The sequence below is a fragment of the Pleurodeles waltl genome, chromosome 7 (assembly GCF_031143425.1).
Source record: "Pleurodeles waltl isolate 20211129_DDA chromosome 7, aPleWal1.hap1.20221129, whole genome shotgun sequence".
NCBI lineage: Eukaryota > Metazoa > Chordata > Amphibia > Caudata > Salamandridae > Pleurodeles > Pleurodeles waltl.
In genome coordinates, this window is record NC_090446.1 from 1417241062 (window position 1) to 1417255809 (window position 14748).

At 41.8% G+C, this 14748-nt stretch overlaps 1 protein-coding gene across 2 annotated transcripts in view; it reads left to right on the forward strand.

The window, feature by feature from the left end:
• LOC138246422 (uncharacterized) overlaps positions 1–14748 on the forward strand; it is a 274958-nt gene that overhangs the window by 236842 nt on the left and 23368 nt on the right. Inside the window, exons 88-93 of one of the 2 annotated variants that reach the window (XM_069201032.1) lie at positions 76–359; positions 1265–1530; positions 2315–2359; positions 3786–9680; positions 12585–12832; positions 13999–14560. In XM_069201032.1, the coding sequence (XP_069057133.1) occupies positions 76–359; positions 1265–1530; positions 2315–2359; positions 3786–9680; positions 12585–12832; positions 13999–14560 (7300 nt within the window). The remainder of the gene's footprint in view (positions 1–75; positions 360–1264; positions 1531–2314; positions 2360–3785; positions 9681–12584; positions 12833–13998; positions 14561–14748) is intronic. The other variant, XM_069201033.1, reaches the window with a different exon arrangement.

The window sequence follows — 14748 nt, forward strand, 5'->3', positions numbered from 1 at the left end:
ATTGGTGGTATCAGAAGAAATATTTTATACATTTCTTTTTGTGCTAGTATTTCACAAGGTGTTGTTCTCTTTCAGATTGAAGAGGACGCGGTCACCTTACCAGCCCAGCTGGGCTCCTTAGGAAGTATATCCATGGTTGGACAAATGATAACAGTGGACACAGCCTTCTCGGTCAGGATTCAGTATGGGGCCAGTACTTTGATTGTTCGTGTCGGACCTGAGTATCAGAACCAGTTACAAGGTCTTTGTGGAAACTATAATCAGGACCAGAGTGATGACAAACTAATGCCCAGCGGAATCATAGCACAGAGCGACGCAGAGTTTGGGAACTCCTGGAAAGCCAACATTCATGTCCAAGGGTACGGAGCAATGAGTTAACCTGACAAAAGGAAGTTTAAGGCAGACAGTCTCTAAGGATGTTGAGAGGAAAAGAAAACTGGGACTTTGCTTCCAAAATATCTTGCTGCTATGAGTTTTGGGCTGTGAATGATCTTCCCTGGCCCTACTAATACACCCTGTGCCCGATTCACAAATGTAAACTTAGACCAAAAGTCTAAGTTTAGAACAGAAGTTTAAGTTTAGACCAAAAGTGTAACTTTACTCGTAGTAAAGTTACACTTTTGGTCTAACTTTATACTTTCAGTCTAAGTTTAGTCCAAAAGTCTAAATTTAGACCAAAAGTCTAACTTTACTTCTAGTCTAAGTTTAGTCTTTTGGTCTAAACTTAGACTTTTGGTCTAAGTTTACCTTTGTGAATCGGGCCCCATATATCTAACTTTCTTTTGTTATGGTTGTGCACTCTTAAGTTTATTTTTTCTTGTTGAAAAGCAAAGATCTTCTGCAGGCTTGGGCTATAGAATTATTTTGAGGTTAGGGAGGTGAAATATTATACATATGTCCCCAAACATTTGCCAAATAGCATTACTTCGCACATTTGTGAAACATGAAAATGCAAAATTGCCTACACCTAAAAGGATTTGCTTCTAAATCTCTCTCTTTTATGAGAATTCATATATTTTCCTTCTGCAAAAGTTAGTTTTCACTTCATTTTTATTCACTTAAAAAAAAAAGATAACCTTGTTCAATAGAGTTTTTCTTTTACCAAATCACACTGTAGGCTAAATTCTACTTCCCAGAACTTTGTACACCTGTTTGCAATGTATTGCTGCCACTGAGAAGACAAAGATAGTGTACAATCTGATTCTCCCTTTCTTCTCTTGATATGACCCGCAAGCATCTTCTAATTTGTGTCTTTTTTCTCCAGGTGCCAGGATGATGATGGAGTTGATGAACCTTGTCCAGATCTTGCAGCCATGGAGAGTCAATGTAACATCATTGCAAACCCTTGGGGACCTTTTGCTGAATGCCACTGGCACACAGATCCAAAGGCGCACTACCTTTCTTGTGTGTACGACCTGTGCACGTACGGTTCGACTAAGGAGATGCTCTGTACTGCCTCTTACTCCTATGAAGTGATTTGCAGCGCTCACAGTGTAACAGTACCTGACTGGAAAACCGAGGCGCAATGCCGTAAGTGTCTGATTACTATATACTGCTGTTTTAAAGAGTTGGAGATTGATGGTGGCCTGGACATTATTTATGATTTTGTTTTTATTAAAATGATAGCAAAGGAATGTTAAATGCACTCTGGATTTTTCAGTTTTCTAGCACTGATATTATTAGTACAGAGAATACTTTAGAGTAAGTTATATGCTTTCTTTTCATATATACTTACACTATTAGTTTTTTTCTTGGACCTCGGGCAATATTTGATCCTGTATTTACCTTTGGAATAGTAAAACCTATATCAAGAAGTGAAAGGTGATCACTAAGCTTAATGAACAGAAACAAGGTATGGTTGAAAACATGACCCATCCATCTCATAATCTGACACAGCTTCAATGGCTTTCTATTTTATCAGTCTTAAAGTATTCATTGGTACATTCATAGCCATTTTTTAAAGTTAAGAAGAGGATTTTGCACCCTGCATAAAGTAATTATCATGCTCAGCATGTTTGTGACAGAATGAATAGGTTTGTGTGTTTTCTGTGTATCCAGTATAAATATATGAAATATCAAAGCAACACTTGATAGTGATCATAGTAGGTTCGCTAGCAGAGCACTGGATGTGTCTTTATCGTTTATTTTCAGGAGACAGGATCTGTGACAATCAAAAACCTCCAATGCTCTAAGGGTGGGGGGAAATCTGGAGATTAATTGTGCTTGTTCTCTTGTAGCTTTCTGCTTTCCATCCAGTGTCGGTCTTAAGGGTTTCTGTACACAAAAACCCTGATTTCTCTGTTTTCATTCACAGCAGTAACAGCAACAACAACAGCAATCACCACAGTCACAACACCAGGTAAGCTACAGCTTTTCAAGTTATTAGTGTAAAAACCACCATTTCATACTTCAAAGTTATTTCAATAAATTCACCATGTACTCCGTTTTATTTGTTCTTTCTGAATCAGAAGTGTTCTAGACTAACATGATTATTCTGAACCTATTGGCAAAGTGACAAACAGAGTAACCCAGTACAGAAATTAAACTGTCACATGGTTGCAGATTGGTTTGAATGTATTTGTACACCTGTTAATTTTAACACATGCTTCCGACATCCTTGTCTGGAAGCGGATGTTAAAATGACCACTGATGACTGTTGCCACCACAAAAGGTTTGAGGGATTTTCAGAATAGCAAAGATGACAATGTGGTGATATGGCCACAGCTGCCGACTTTGGAACTGGAGAACCATGTTCAAGTTTCAGTGTTGACTCAAAGTGCCCCAAAACCTTTGGTTCGAAGTCACACCATGTAAAAAGCCTGCAAGCAAGTAGGGTGTAGAATAATGGAGATAAAGAGAGCGAGAGAGTGCTCCACAACCGAGTGAGGCTGTATGGAAAATCTAAGCAGTGTTTGGAATGGCAGAATTTGGCAATGTCCGGGCAATGCAGAAGTTCACTCTGAATCCCATAAAGACATGTAGTTTGTTAGCTAAATAGGATGGGTGCCCAATGTTGGGGCTTTGTAAGTAATTTTGCAGATTGTTGTTGATTACATTTATATTAAAGATGAAGTAACAACAGGCTTTTTAGAAGGGAGACCCAGAGCTAGATGAACTATTTACTGCTCGCAAAATACTAGTCACAAATGTTTGTGACTAGCAAATAATTTTCCATTCCAATCTGCGTTTTAATGGCTTGCTTCCGAAAATTCAGATTCAGAGTGGGTTGCAACCACCCTACCTCATTAATATTCATGAGGTAGGTTGCTAATTATGACTAGATCAGATTGGAGGCTAACAAGGTGATGGTGACCTGCTGGGTTCAACAGGCCACCACGTCTGTGATTGCTTTAAAAAAAAGTAAACGTTTTTTCAAATGCAGACGGTTTTCCCTAAAGGAAACTGGGCTGTGTTCAAAAAGCAGAGTTTACCTTAGTTTTGTTTTTTGTAGAGCTGCCAGTGGATTTGCAGACTCTGTAACAGGTCCTAAAATGGGAATAGTGTATAGGAAAAAGCATGTTTTATGGTTGTGAATGCAGAATCAGAGAGTTCCCAACTGATTAAATGCTTCATACATTTAGCACAGGATGATGGTAGCACACCAAAACATAAAAGAAAAGTGGGATCCCTTCTATATATCCACATGCTAATAAATGTGAAGTTGTATGTATAAGGAAGTTCATATTAAACATCTTGGTCATTTGATTGTATTTATATGTTCTCTTTAATTGTGTGGTTTAGTATCAGTACAGTTCTATATTAATGATGGGATTTTCCCACTGCAGAAATAACATCTCAGACTACCGCAACCTCCAACATTAACTCTGAAGCAACTTCGATGGCTACCCCAACAACCACTGTCACTATTGATGCAACATCTGTCACTACCACAAGTGCAGCACCAACTACTGAAGCAGCATCTGTCACTGCCTCAACCACCACCACCACGTCTGAAGCTGCGTCTGTCACTACTCCAAGATCACCCAGCCCTACCAAACCTGCGTCTGTCACTAGCCCCGTCGTCACCATCACTACTGAAGAAATATCTTTGCCTACAACAACAACCACCGCCACCTCAAAATCAGCATCTGCGACCATCCTAAGGGCTACCACATCTCCTGAACCTACACTGGTCACAACCCTAACTGTCACTATCGCTACCACTACTGAAGCTGCATCTGCCACAACCTCAACTGTCACCACCACTACTGAAGAAACATCTGAGACTACGATAAGACCAACCACCACTACAGATGCATTACATATGACTTCTCTAATAGCCACCACTATTACTAAACCTGCCGCTATCACTACCCCAACCATCACCACCACTACTGAAGCATCGACTATGTCAACTACAAGGGCAACCACCACTACTAATGGGCCGTCTGTAACTACAACAGCCACCAATACTGAAAATGCATCTGTCAGTACCTCAACCATCACCAGCACTAATGAAGCTCCCTCTGTCACTGGTACTACTCCACAGACAACTACCCCTACTGAACCTGCACCTGTAACAACTCAAAGTGTCCCTACAACTACCAATGTTGAATCTGCCACTACCCCAATAGCCACCATTCCGACTGAAACAACATCTGTGACTAGTCCAACAACCACCTCCACTACAGATGCAACAACTGTGGCTACCACAAGGGCAACTACCACTACTGAGGAAACATCTATGACTGCCCCAAGAGCAGCCACAACTGTGGAAGTGACTTCTGTGGCCACCTCAAGAGCAACCACGATTTCTGAAAGTGCATCTGTCACTACTCCAGCTGTCACCACTACTTCTGAAGCCTCATCCGTCACAACCTCAACTGTCACCACAACTACTGAAGAAACACCTTTGACTACCCGAAGACCTATCATCACTACAGAAGCATTACCTGTAACTTCTCCAATAGCCACCATTATTACTGAACCTGCCGCTATCACTACCCCAACCATCACCACCACTACTGAAGAATCGCCTGTGTCAACTACAAGGGCAACCACCAATACTAATGGGCTGTCTGTAACTACAACATCCACCAATACTGAAAATGCATCTGTCAGTACCTCAACCATCACCAGCACTATTGAAGCTCCCTCTATCACTGGTACTACTCCACAGACAACTACCCCTACTGAACCTGCACCTGTAACAACTCAAAGTGTCCCCACAACTACAAATGTTGAATCTGCCACTACCCCAATAGCCACCATTCCGACTGAAACAACATCTGTGACTAGTCCAACAACCACCTCCACTACAGATGCAACAACTGTGGCTACCACAAGGGCAACTACCACTACTGAGGAAACTTCTATGACTGCCCCAAGAGCAGCCACAACTGTAGAAGTGACTTCTGTGACTACCTCAAGAGCAACCACGATTTCCGAAAGTGCATCTGTTACTACTCCAATTGTCACCACTACTTCAGAAGCCTCATCCGTCATAACCTCAACTGTCACCACAACTACTGAAGAAACACCTTTGACTACCAGAAGACCTATCATCACTACAGAGGCCTTACCTGTAACAACTCCAATAGCCACCATTATTACTGAACCTGCCACTACCACTACCCCAACCATTACCACCACTACTGAAGCATCGACTGTGTCAGCTACAAGGGCAACCACCACTACTAATGGGCCGTCTGTAACTACAGCAGCCGCCAATACTGAAAATGCATCTGTCAGTACCTCAACCATCACCAGCACTAATGAAGCTGTCTCTGTCAGTAGTACTACACCACAGACAACTGCCCCTACTGAACCTGCACCTGTAACAACTCCAACTGTGACCACAAATAGCAACACTGAATCTGCCACTACCCTAATAGCCACCATTCCCGGTGAAACAACATCTGTGACTAGTCTAACAGCCACCACTACTACAGATGCAACGACTGTGGCCACGACGAGGGCAAGTACCACTACTGAGGAAACATCTGTGACTGCCCCAAGAGCATCCACAACTGTGGAACTGACTTCTGTGACTACCTCAAGAGCAACAACTATTTCTGAACCTGCATCTGTCACTACTCCAACAGTCATCACTACTTCTGAAGCTGCATCCGTCACAACCTCAACTGTAACCACAAATACTGAAGAAACACCTTTGACTTCCAGAAGACCTATCACCACTACAGAGGCATTACCTGTAACTACTCCAATAGCCACTATTATTACTGAACCTGCCGCTACCACTACCCCAACCATTGCCACCACTAATGAAGCATCGAGTGTGTCAACTACAAGGGCAACTATCACTACTAATGGGCCATCTGTAACTACAACATCCACCAATACTGAAAATGCATCTATCAGTACCTCAACCATCACCAGCACTAATGAAGCTGCCTCTGTCAGTAGTACTACACCACAGACAACCACCCCTACTGAACCTGCACCTGTAACAACTCCAGCTGTCACCACAACTACTGAAGAAACACCTTTAACTACCAGAAGACCTATCATCACTACAGAGGCATTACCTGTAACTACTCCAATAGCCACCATTATTACTGAACCTGCCACTACCACTACCCCAGCCATTACCACCACTACTGAAGCATCGACTGTGTCAGCTACAAGGGCAACCATCACTACTAATGGGCCGTCTGTAACTACAGCAGCCGCCAATACTGAAAATGCATCTGTCAGTACCTCAACCATCACCAGCACTAATGAAGCTGTCTCTGTCAGTAGTACTACACCACAGACAACTACCCCTACTGAACCTGCACCTGTAACAACTCCAACTGTGACCACAAATACCAACACTGAATCTGCCACTACCCCAATAGCCACCATTCCCGGTGAAACAACATCTGTGACTAGTCTTACAGCCACCACTACTACAGATGCAACGACTGTGGCCACGACTGGGGCAAGTACCACTACTGAGGAAACATCTGTGACTGCCCCAAGAGCATCCACAACTGTGGAACTGACTTCTGTGACTACCTCAAGAGCAACAACGACTTCTGAACCTGCATCTGTCACTACTCCAACAGTCATCACTACTTCTGAAGCTGCATCTGCCACAACCTCAACTGTAACCACAAATACTGAAGAAATACCTTTGACTTCCAGAAGACCTATCACCACTACAGAGGCGTTACCTGTAACTACTCCAATAGCCACTATTATTACTGAACCTGCCGCTACCACTACCCCAACCATTGCCACCACTAATGAAGCATCGAGTGTGTCAACTACAAGGGCAACCATCACTACTAATGGGCCATCTGTAACTACAACATCCACCAATACTGAAAATGCATCTATCAGTACCTCAACCATCACCAGCACTAATGAAGCTGCCTCTATCAGTAGTACTACACCACAGACAACCACCCCTACTGAACCTGCACCTGTAACAACTCCAACTGTCACCACAACTACTGAAGAAACACCTTTGACTTCCAGAAGACCTATCATCACTACAGAGGCATTACCTGTAACTACTCCAATAGCCACCATTATTACTGAACCTGCCACTACCACTACCCCAGCCATTACCACCACTACTGAAGCATCGACTGTGTCAGCTACAAGGGCAACCATCACTACTAATGGGCCGTCTGTAACTACAGCAGCCGCCAATACTGAAAATGCATCTGTCAGTACCTCAACCATCACCAGCACTAATGAAGCTGTCTCTGTCAGTAGTACTACACCACAGACAACTACCCCTACTGAACCTGCACCTGTAACAACTCCAACTGTGACCACAAATACCAACACTGAATCTGCCACTACCCCAATAGCCACCACTCCCGGTGAAACAACATCTGTGACTAGTCTTACAGCCACCACTACTACAGATGCAACGACTGTGGCCACGACTGGGGCAAGTACCACTACTGAGGAAACATCTGTGACTGCCCCAAGAGCATCCACAACTGTGGAACTGACTTCTGTGACTACCTCAAGAGCAACAACGACTTCTGAACCTGCATCTGTCACTACTCCAACAGTCATCACTACTTCTGAAGCTGCATCTGCCACAACCTCAACTGTAACCACAAATACTGAAGAAATACCTTTGACTTCCAGAAGACCTATCACCACTACAGAGGCGTTACCTGTAACTACTCCAATAGCCACTATTATTACTGAACCTGCCGCTACCACTACCCCAACCATTGCCACCACTAATGAAGCATCGAGTGTGTCAACTACAAGGGCAACCATCACTACTAATGGGCCATCTGTAACTACAACATCCACCAATACTGAAAATGCATCTATCAGTACCTCAACCGTCACCAGCACTAATGAAGCTGCCTCTATCAGTAGTACTACACCACAGACAACCACCCCTACTGAACCTGCACCTGTAACAACTCCAACTGTCACCACAACTACTGAAGAAACACCTTTGACTACCAGAAGACCTATCATCACTACAGAGGCATTACCTGTAACTACTCCAATAGCCACCATTATTACTGAACCTGCCACTACCACTACCCTAACCATTACCACCACTACTGAAGCATCGACTGTGTCAGCTACAAGGGCAACGACCACTACTAATGGGCCGTCTGTAACTACAGCAGCCACCAATACTGAAAATGCATCAGTCAGTACCTCAACCATCACCAGCACTAATGAAGCTGTCTCTGTCAGTAGCACTACACCACAGACAACTACCCCTACTGAACCTGCACCTGTAACAACTCCAACTGTGACCACAAATACCAACACTGAATCTGCCACTACCCCAATAGCCACCATTCCCGGTGAAACAACATCTGTGAATAGTCTAACAGCCACCACTACTACAGATGCAACGACTGTGGCCACGACGAGGGCAAGTACCACTACTGAGGAAACATCTGTGACTGCCCCAAGAGCATCCACAACTGTGGAACTGACTTCTGTGACTACCTCAAGAGCAACAACGATTTCTGAACCTGCATCTGTCACTACTCCAACAGTCATCACTACTTCTGAAGCTGCATCCGTCACAACCTCAACTGTAACCACAAATACTGAAGAAACACCTTTGACTTCCAGAAGACCTATCACCACTACAGAGGCATTACCTGTAACTACTCCAATAGCCACTATTATTACTGAATCTGCCGCTACCACTACCCCAACCATTGCCACCACTAATGAAGCATCAAGTGTGTCAACTACAAGGGCAACTATCACTACTAATGGGCCATCTGTAACTTCAACATCCACCAATACTGAAAATGCATCTGTCAGTACCTCAACTATCACCAGCACTAATGAAGCTGCCTCTGTCACTAGTACTACTCCACAGACAACTACCCCTACTGAACCTTCACCTGTAACAACTACAGCTGTCACCACCATTACTGAAGCTGAATCTGTCACTACCCCAAGAGCCACCACCACCACCACTGAAACAACATCTGTGACTAGTCCATCAGCTACCACTGCTACAGATGCAACATCTGTGACAACTACAAGGATGACTACCACTACTGAAGCAGCAACTATCACTACCCCAAGAACAACCACAGCTGTGGAAGTGACATCCGTAACTACCCAAAGGGCATCCACCACTACTGAAGCTGTTCCTTTCACCTTCACCACTGTTACTGAACCTGCCACCACACCAACCGTAACCACCACTACTAAAGCTGCATCTGTGACTACCCCAACAGCCATGACGTCACCAACTACTGAGGCATCTATCACAGGTAATGTCTTAATATTGATCTCCATGTAAATGTTCTAAACCTGTCTACCATACTTCCTTTTCAAATGTGACAGCTTTAACATCTATTTCAATATTTTCTTTTATTTTCTTGCTATTCCTCTTCTTCTTCTTCTTCTTCTTCTTCTTCTTCTTCTTCTTCTTCTTATTATTATTATGACCTGGCCTGAGTGAGTCTGGAGGGGAGCCCCCTCTGTATTCTGTGCAGGGGTGCCCCCCTTGAGGGGTGGCTGCTACCTGGAAGGATTGCTGAGGAAGCACACAAGCATGGGGTGGGGTGAGGGGGGACAATACATTTTTTAAAAAAGACTCACCTGTCGCTGCCGGCCTTCCATGTCCCTCTGTTCCCACCACCTCGGTCCCATCTCAACTTGCCCCTCTCCCCACCCAATCCATACCCTTTTCTCATGCTATTACACAGCATGAGTGAAGCGACTGGATTGGCCTGAGAGGACTGAAATGCCACTCAGTTAGGGAGTATGAGTCTGCACTTGGTCTCCACCCAGCTATGCAATAAAGCTTGAGTGGAAAGTTCTAAGTGTGTATGTCGGTTTGGCCATCCTATGACAGCTGGCCAAACTGACATGCACACTTAGGCTCTGATTTATACTTTTTTTGTGCCGCATTTGCATCATTTTTTGACGCAAAAGTTGCGTAAAATTACAAAATACAATTGTATTTTGGACGTTTACACCGCTTTTGTGTCAAGAAATTACGCAAATGCGGCACAAAAAAAGTATAAATCAGGGCCTTAGAGTGCATCTAGCACTCCTCCTCCTCCGCTGACACCGAGCATGCTGGCCACACCCCACCCTAGACTGGCGGACTTGTATTGGATGGCTAAGGAAAAAAATAAAATGATAATAAATTACTTTTATTATCATTTTATTTTTCTGTCTTTTACTGACTTTCAGCAGTAGGACGATGGTCCTCTGCCATAGCCGAAGGCTGCCCCTGGCCCGTTCCAGTCTTGTTATGCCACTGCTTTTTGATCTAAATTTCGTTTACTTCTATTGGGCCGAAGTTATCTTTCTATGTCTTCATAGTTCTGTTCCCTAATTCTTTTATGTCTGTAGATTTATTTGACTGTCTTTACTACAGTTGTAGCAGATATTTCAGACACAATGTGCAAAAAACAGACACAAATATAGCACAAATGAAAGTCGTTGTTATAGCTTCATAATTGACATAGTAAATCCTTAACGGATTGTTTCTTTCTCCATCATGAAGGAGTCTCCGTATTTTCATTGTTTGTAGAAATCATTCTGTCACAATTCAGGAAAGATTTGGTGCAACTAAATATAAGATGCACAAAAATGTATTTGCGATTCAAAACTCTCAGAATTTAACAAACAATAATTGCAAATAAGTCAATAGAATATCCATAATTATTCTGTATATTCCACTGCTTTAAGTTTAAGGTTAGAGGCAGGAACCTGGGAGAGATAGGATGGGTAGCTACGAGGAATGCAAGGGACACCTACACTAAGGTTTGGGAAGTATCTTCAGAACCATTCATATACACTTGTTATTCACAAATAGATTGAACAACTGTGTTTATAGGGTGATAAAGAGTAGGGAACACCACTAACTTCATAGGACATTGGTGTCTCCAAGTGGTAAAATACTAGGGAAAAGAGACAAAAAGTTAAATGTGCACTGCATACTTACTCATATTCTGAGTTAATGGGGGCCAATTTATGTCTTCCTGGCAATCCTCAATGTTCGTAAATTTCTGTGAGCATTCCTGGAGAAGTAACTGGGCCCTAAAAATTTAGGAACATTCTTAAAACATAACTTTTCTTGTGCATCAAGCCTGAAAAGTCCTCTGAAATGTTATAAGATAGATATAAAAAGTACAATTTCGAATTTTCTACACTTTATTTAAAATATAAAATTAACCCTGAGGTAGACAAGGGAATTAAATGGTTGGTCAACCATCTTGCTACTAGTACTGTCTAATTTTGGTGACATTTGTGTAATGCGTTTCTTGACACCTTATTTGCCATCCATGCCTTAGTACTCTTCTTCCTTCTTTCTACTCAACCACCTTTGGACCTCACACTGAGTCATTCTGTAGCAGTAATCTATGCAACACATTCACCTTCTTTTGCTTATACCTAACTTACTTTCCTATCACAGTCAAACCCTCCTTTCCTTTATCTCTCTCTCAGTTTATTTTCAAGAACCAATCCCTGTACCACTATTTATTATTGGATGTGCTTACACTATCCTAATTAATTAATTAATGCATTAATTAATGTGAACATCTATATAGTGCACACTTCTGAGTAAACTATATATACCTGTCTTCAGCGATGCTCCTGGAATATTCATAAAAAATTGAAGGCTTTAAGTGATTTCCAAAATTTGAGATGGATGGATTTTCTGCAGGGCGTTAACATTTGTAATTTGGTGTCCCCAGATGAAAAATAATCCACTTCCTGAAGTTCTGCTTTCATCTGGGGACAGTCATGACATTTTCTTTGGGTGAACAAAGGGTTTGGTCCTGGTATTGTGTGAACCGACAGAATAACCCGACAAAGTTTTGCAAAGAACTTGGAATGCATTCCCTGATAACACCTTTTCTGAAACAATCATCTGGATGAATTTGACAGTCACAATCATGTAAATACCTTATTGCCAAGTCTGCCCAGCTATGTCTCCTCAACACCTGAACGATCTGTTCTAACCTCACTTATTCCTCTGATAAAGTTTAACCCCCTACTCTTTATCTTGCTGCACAGCTGTAACTTTATTTCACACTGTGCAATGTACAATATATATTGTTCTTTTTCCCACACACATAAAAAAGAGCAGATACACATGGAGCAGTTCCTCAATCAATAAAATGAGAACATTTTCTGTTGTTTATTTTTTTTTAAAGATGGCGTGTGCCGGGTTTCGGGATACCAACATTACACCAGCTTTGATGGTAGAAGATTTGAGTTTCAGGGCACCTGCAAGTATGTCATGACTGAAATCCCAGGTGCATCTGGTGCTCCACCAGCCTTAAGAGTTGAGGTGAAAAACGAAAACTGGAAAGGTCTCAGGGTAGCCATGACTACTGAAGTTATTGTTTCTCTGAACGAGACCCAGATACACCTCCAAAGCGGAAGACGAGGACACATCAAGGTAAATATAACTTCTTGGAACTCTGGTGAGTGCTGGGGGACAACATTCTAAGGCATTTATCCTACCTCTTCATCTTCTATGGATTAGATACCAGTAGTCCACAAAAGATGTATAACAATAGGTGACACAATCTCTTAACGTTTCATGTTATAGCTTGCTTGTCAGAATATCAGGTACAAAACTATTGACATGAAAAAATATTGTGCGCAAAATATCGGCAATCAGAATCTGTATCTATCTATCTATCTATCTATCTATCTATCTATCTATCTATCTATCTATATTTCTATATACATATATAGATATAGATATTTCTGATTGCAGATATTTTGCCCACAATATTTTTTCATGTCAATATATTTAGACTTCACATTATTATTATATATATAGATATGTATATCTATCTATATATATATATATATACACACACACACACATGCACACATGCACACACACACACACACACAAATGCACACACGCACACACACACATATCTACATATATGTCAGTAAGTCTAGCATTACCGCTCTTAACTCCGCCTCCGTGTACCTTGGCATTATATGTATTTTCAAGGAGATATAGTTATTTTATACTTACCTTTATATACCTATCTTGATAATATTCCAGTAGTTGGTATTCTGGATACAATATCTTTGCATGATGATTAGTAAAATATTTCAGGACTATACCCTTAAGAGAGGGAATCTTCAGTAGTGTATGATATTTTGTAAACCAGAAAATTATGCCAAGACATTTTATTCAAAGCTGTGTAACAGCAACAAAAGGCGCAGCTGAAAAATCCTCCTGATGTCTTTGTACTAAAAAAAATATAGATATAGTTTATTTGATCGTAGTGGATACAGAAAATGAGAGACCACTACTTCTAATGGCAACCTTTTACACTGGTGCGATCTAATTTCTTCCATTGCAGTATTTATCACTCAAGCCATGTACATGCCAACATTTTTTATTGCATTTCTCCTATAAAATCTCTAAACCAGCAGCATTTGGTTCTTAATTTTATTTTGTTGTGTATGTACTAATGCATCTTCATGGAAACATGTGTTGGTGATACATGCCCAGTCAGATTTAAAAGATAAAACTGAGTAGTTGGTCAGTTAAAATTTTAATATTTGCTCTAATGAAAGTATATCTGCATTTAACAGGTCAATGGAGTAACTGTGAACCTTCCTGTGAATCTCCATGAGGGGCGAATCGTGGTGTTCAGAAAGGGAGCTTACTCCATTCTGAAGACAAGCTTTGGGCTAACAGTGAACTACGATATGGTACATAATGTCTTTGTCACGCTTCCTTCTCGATACCAAGGTCAAACGTGTGGTCTGTGTGGAAACTTCAATGCTGAGCCGTCTGATGATTTCACCATTCGAAATGGCTCTGTTGTCAACAGTGCCTTCTTTTTCGGGAAAAGCTGGATGTCCGAGGAGAGTCCTGGCTGTAATCATGGCTGCTCTGACAACTGTACTGTGGTTGAAAATACAGAGGACATTATGGCTAACTCATCCTGCAAGATCATGCAAGACCCTAGAGGACCCTTCTCTGCATGTCACTTACATGTTGATCCAACGCCTTATATCGCTGATTGTGTTTATGAAAGTAGCCTTACCAGAGGAGACACCATAGTATTGTGCCAGTCAATTGAGGCCTATGTGACTTCTTGTCAGAAAGCAGGGGTCGACATTCAAAACTGGAGAAACAGCTCTTTCTGTGGTAAGAGATCCTTTTCCTAAATTAATGTTTTAATATTTAATTTTACTTTTGAAGTTGTTTTCTCTCAGAGCATTAGCAGATTGATAAAGAGCAGCAGTCAAACAGTTTGACACTGAAGTTTCATACTTGAAACATCTTATCCTTCAAGTTGAGGTCTGCAATCCTATAGCATTATTATAGTTATTCAT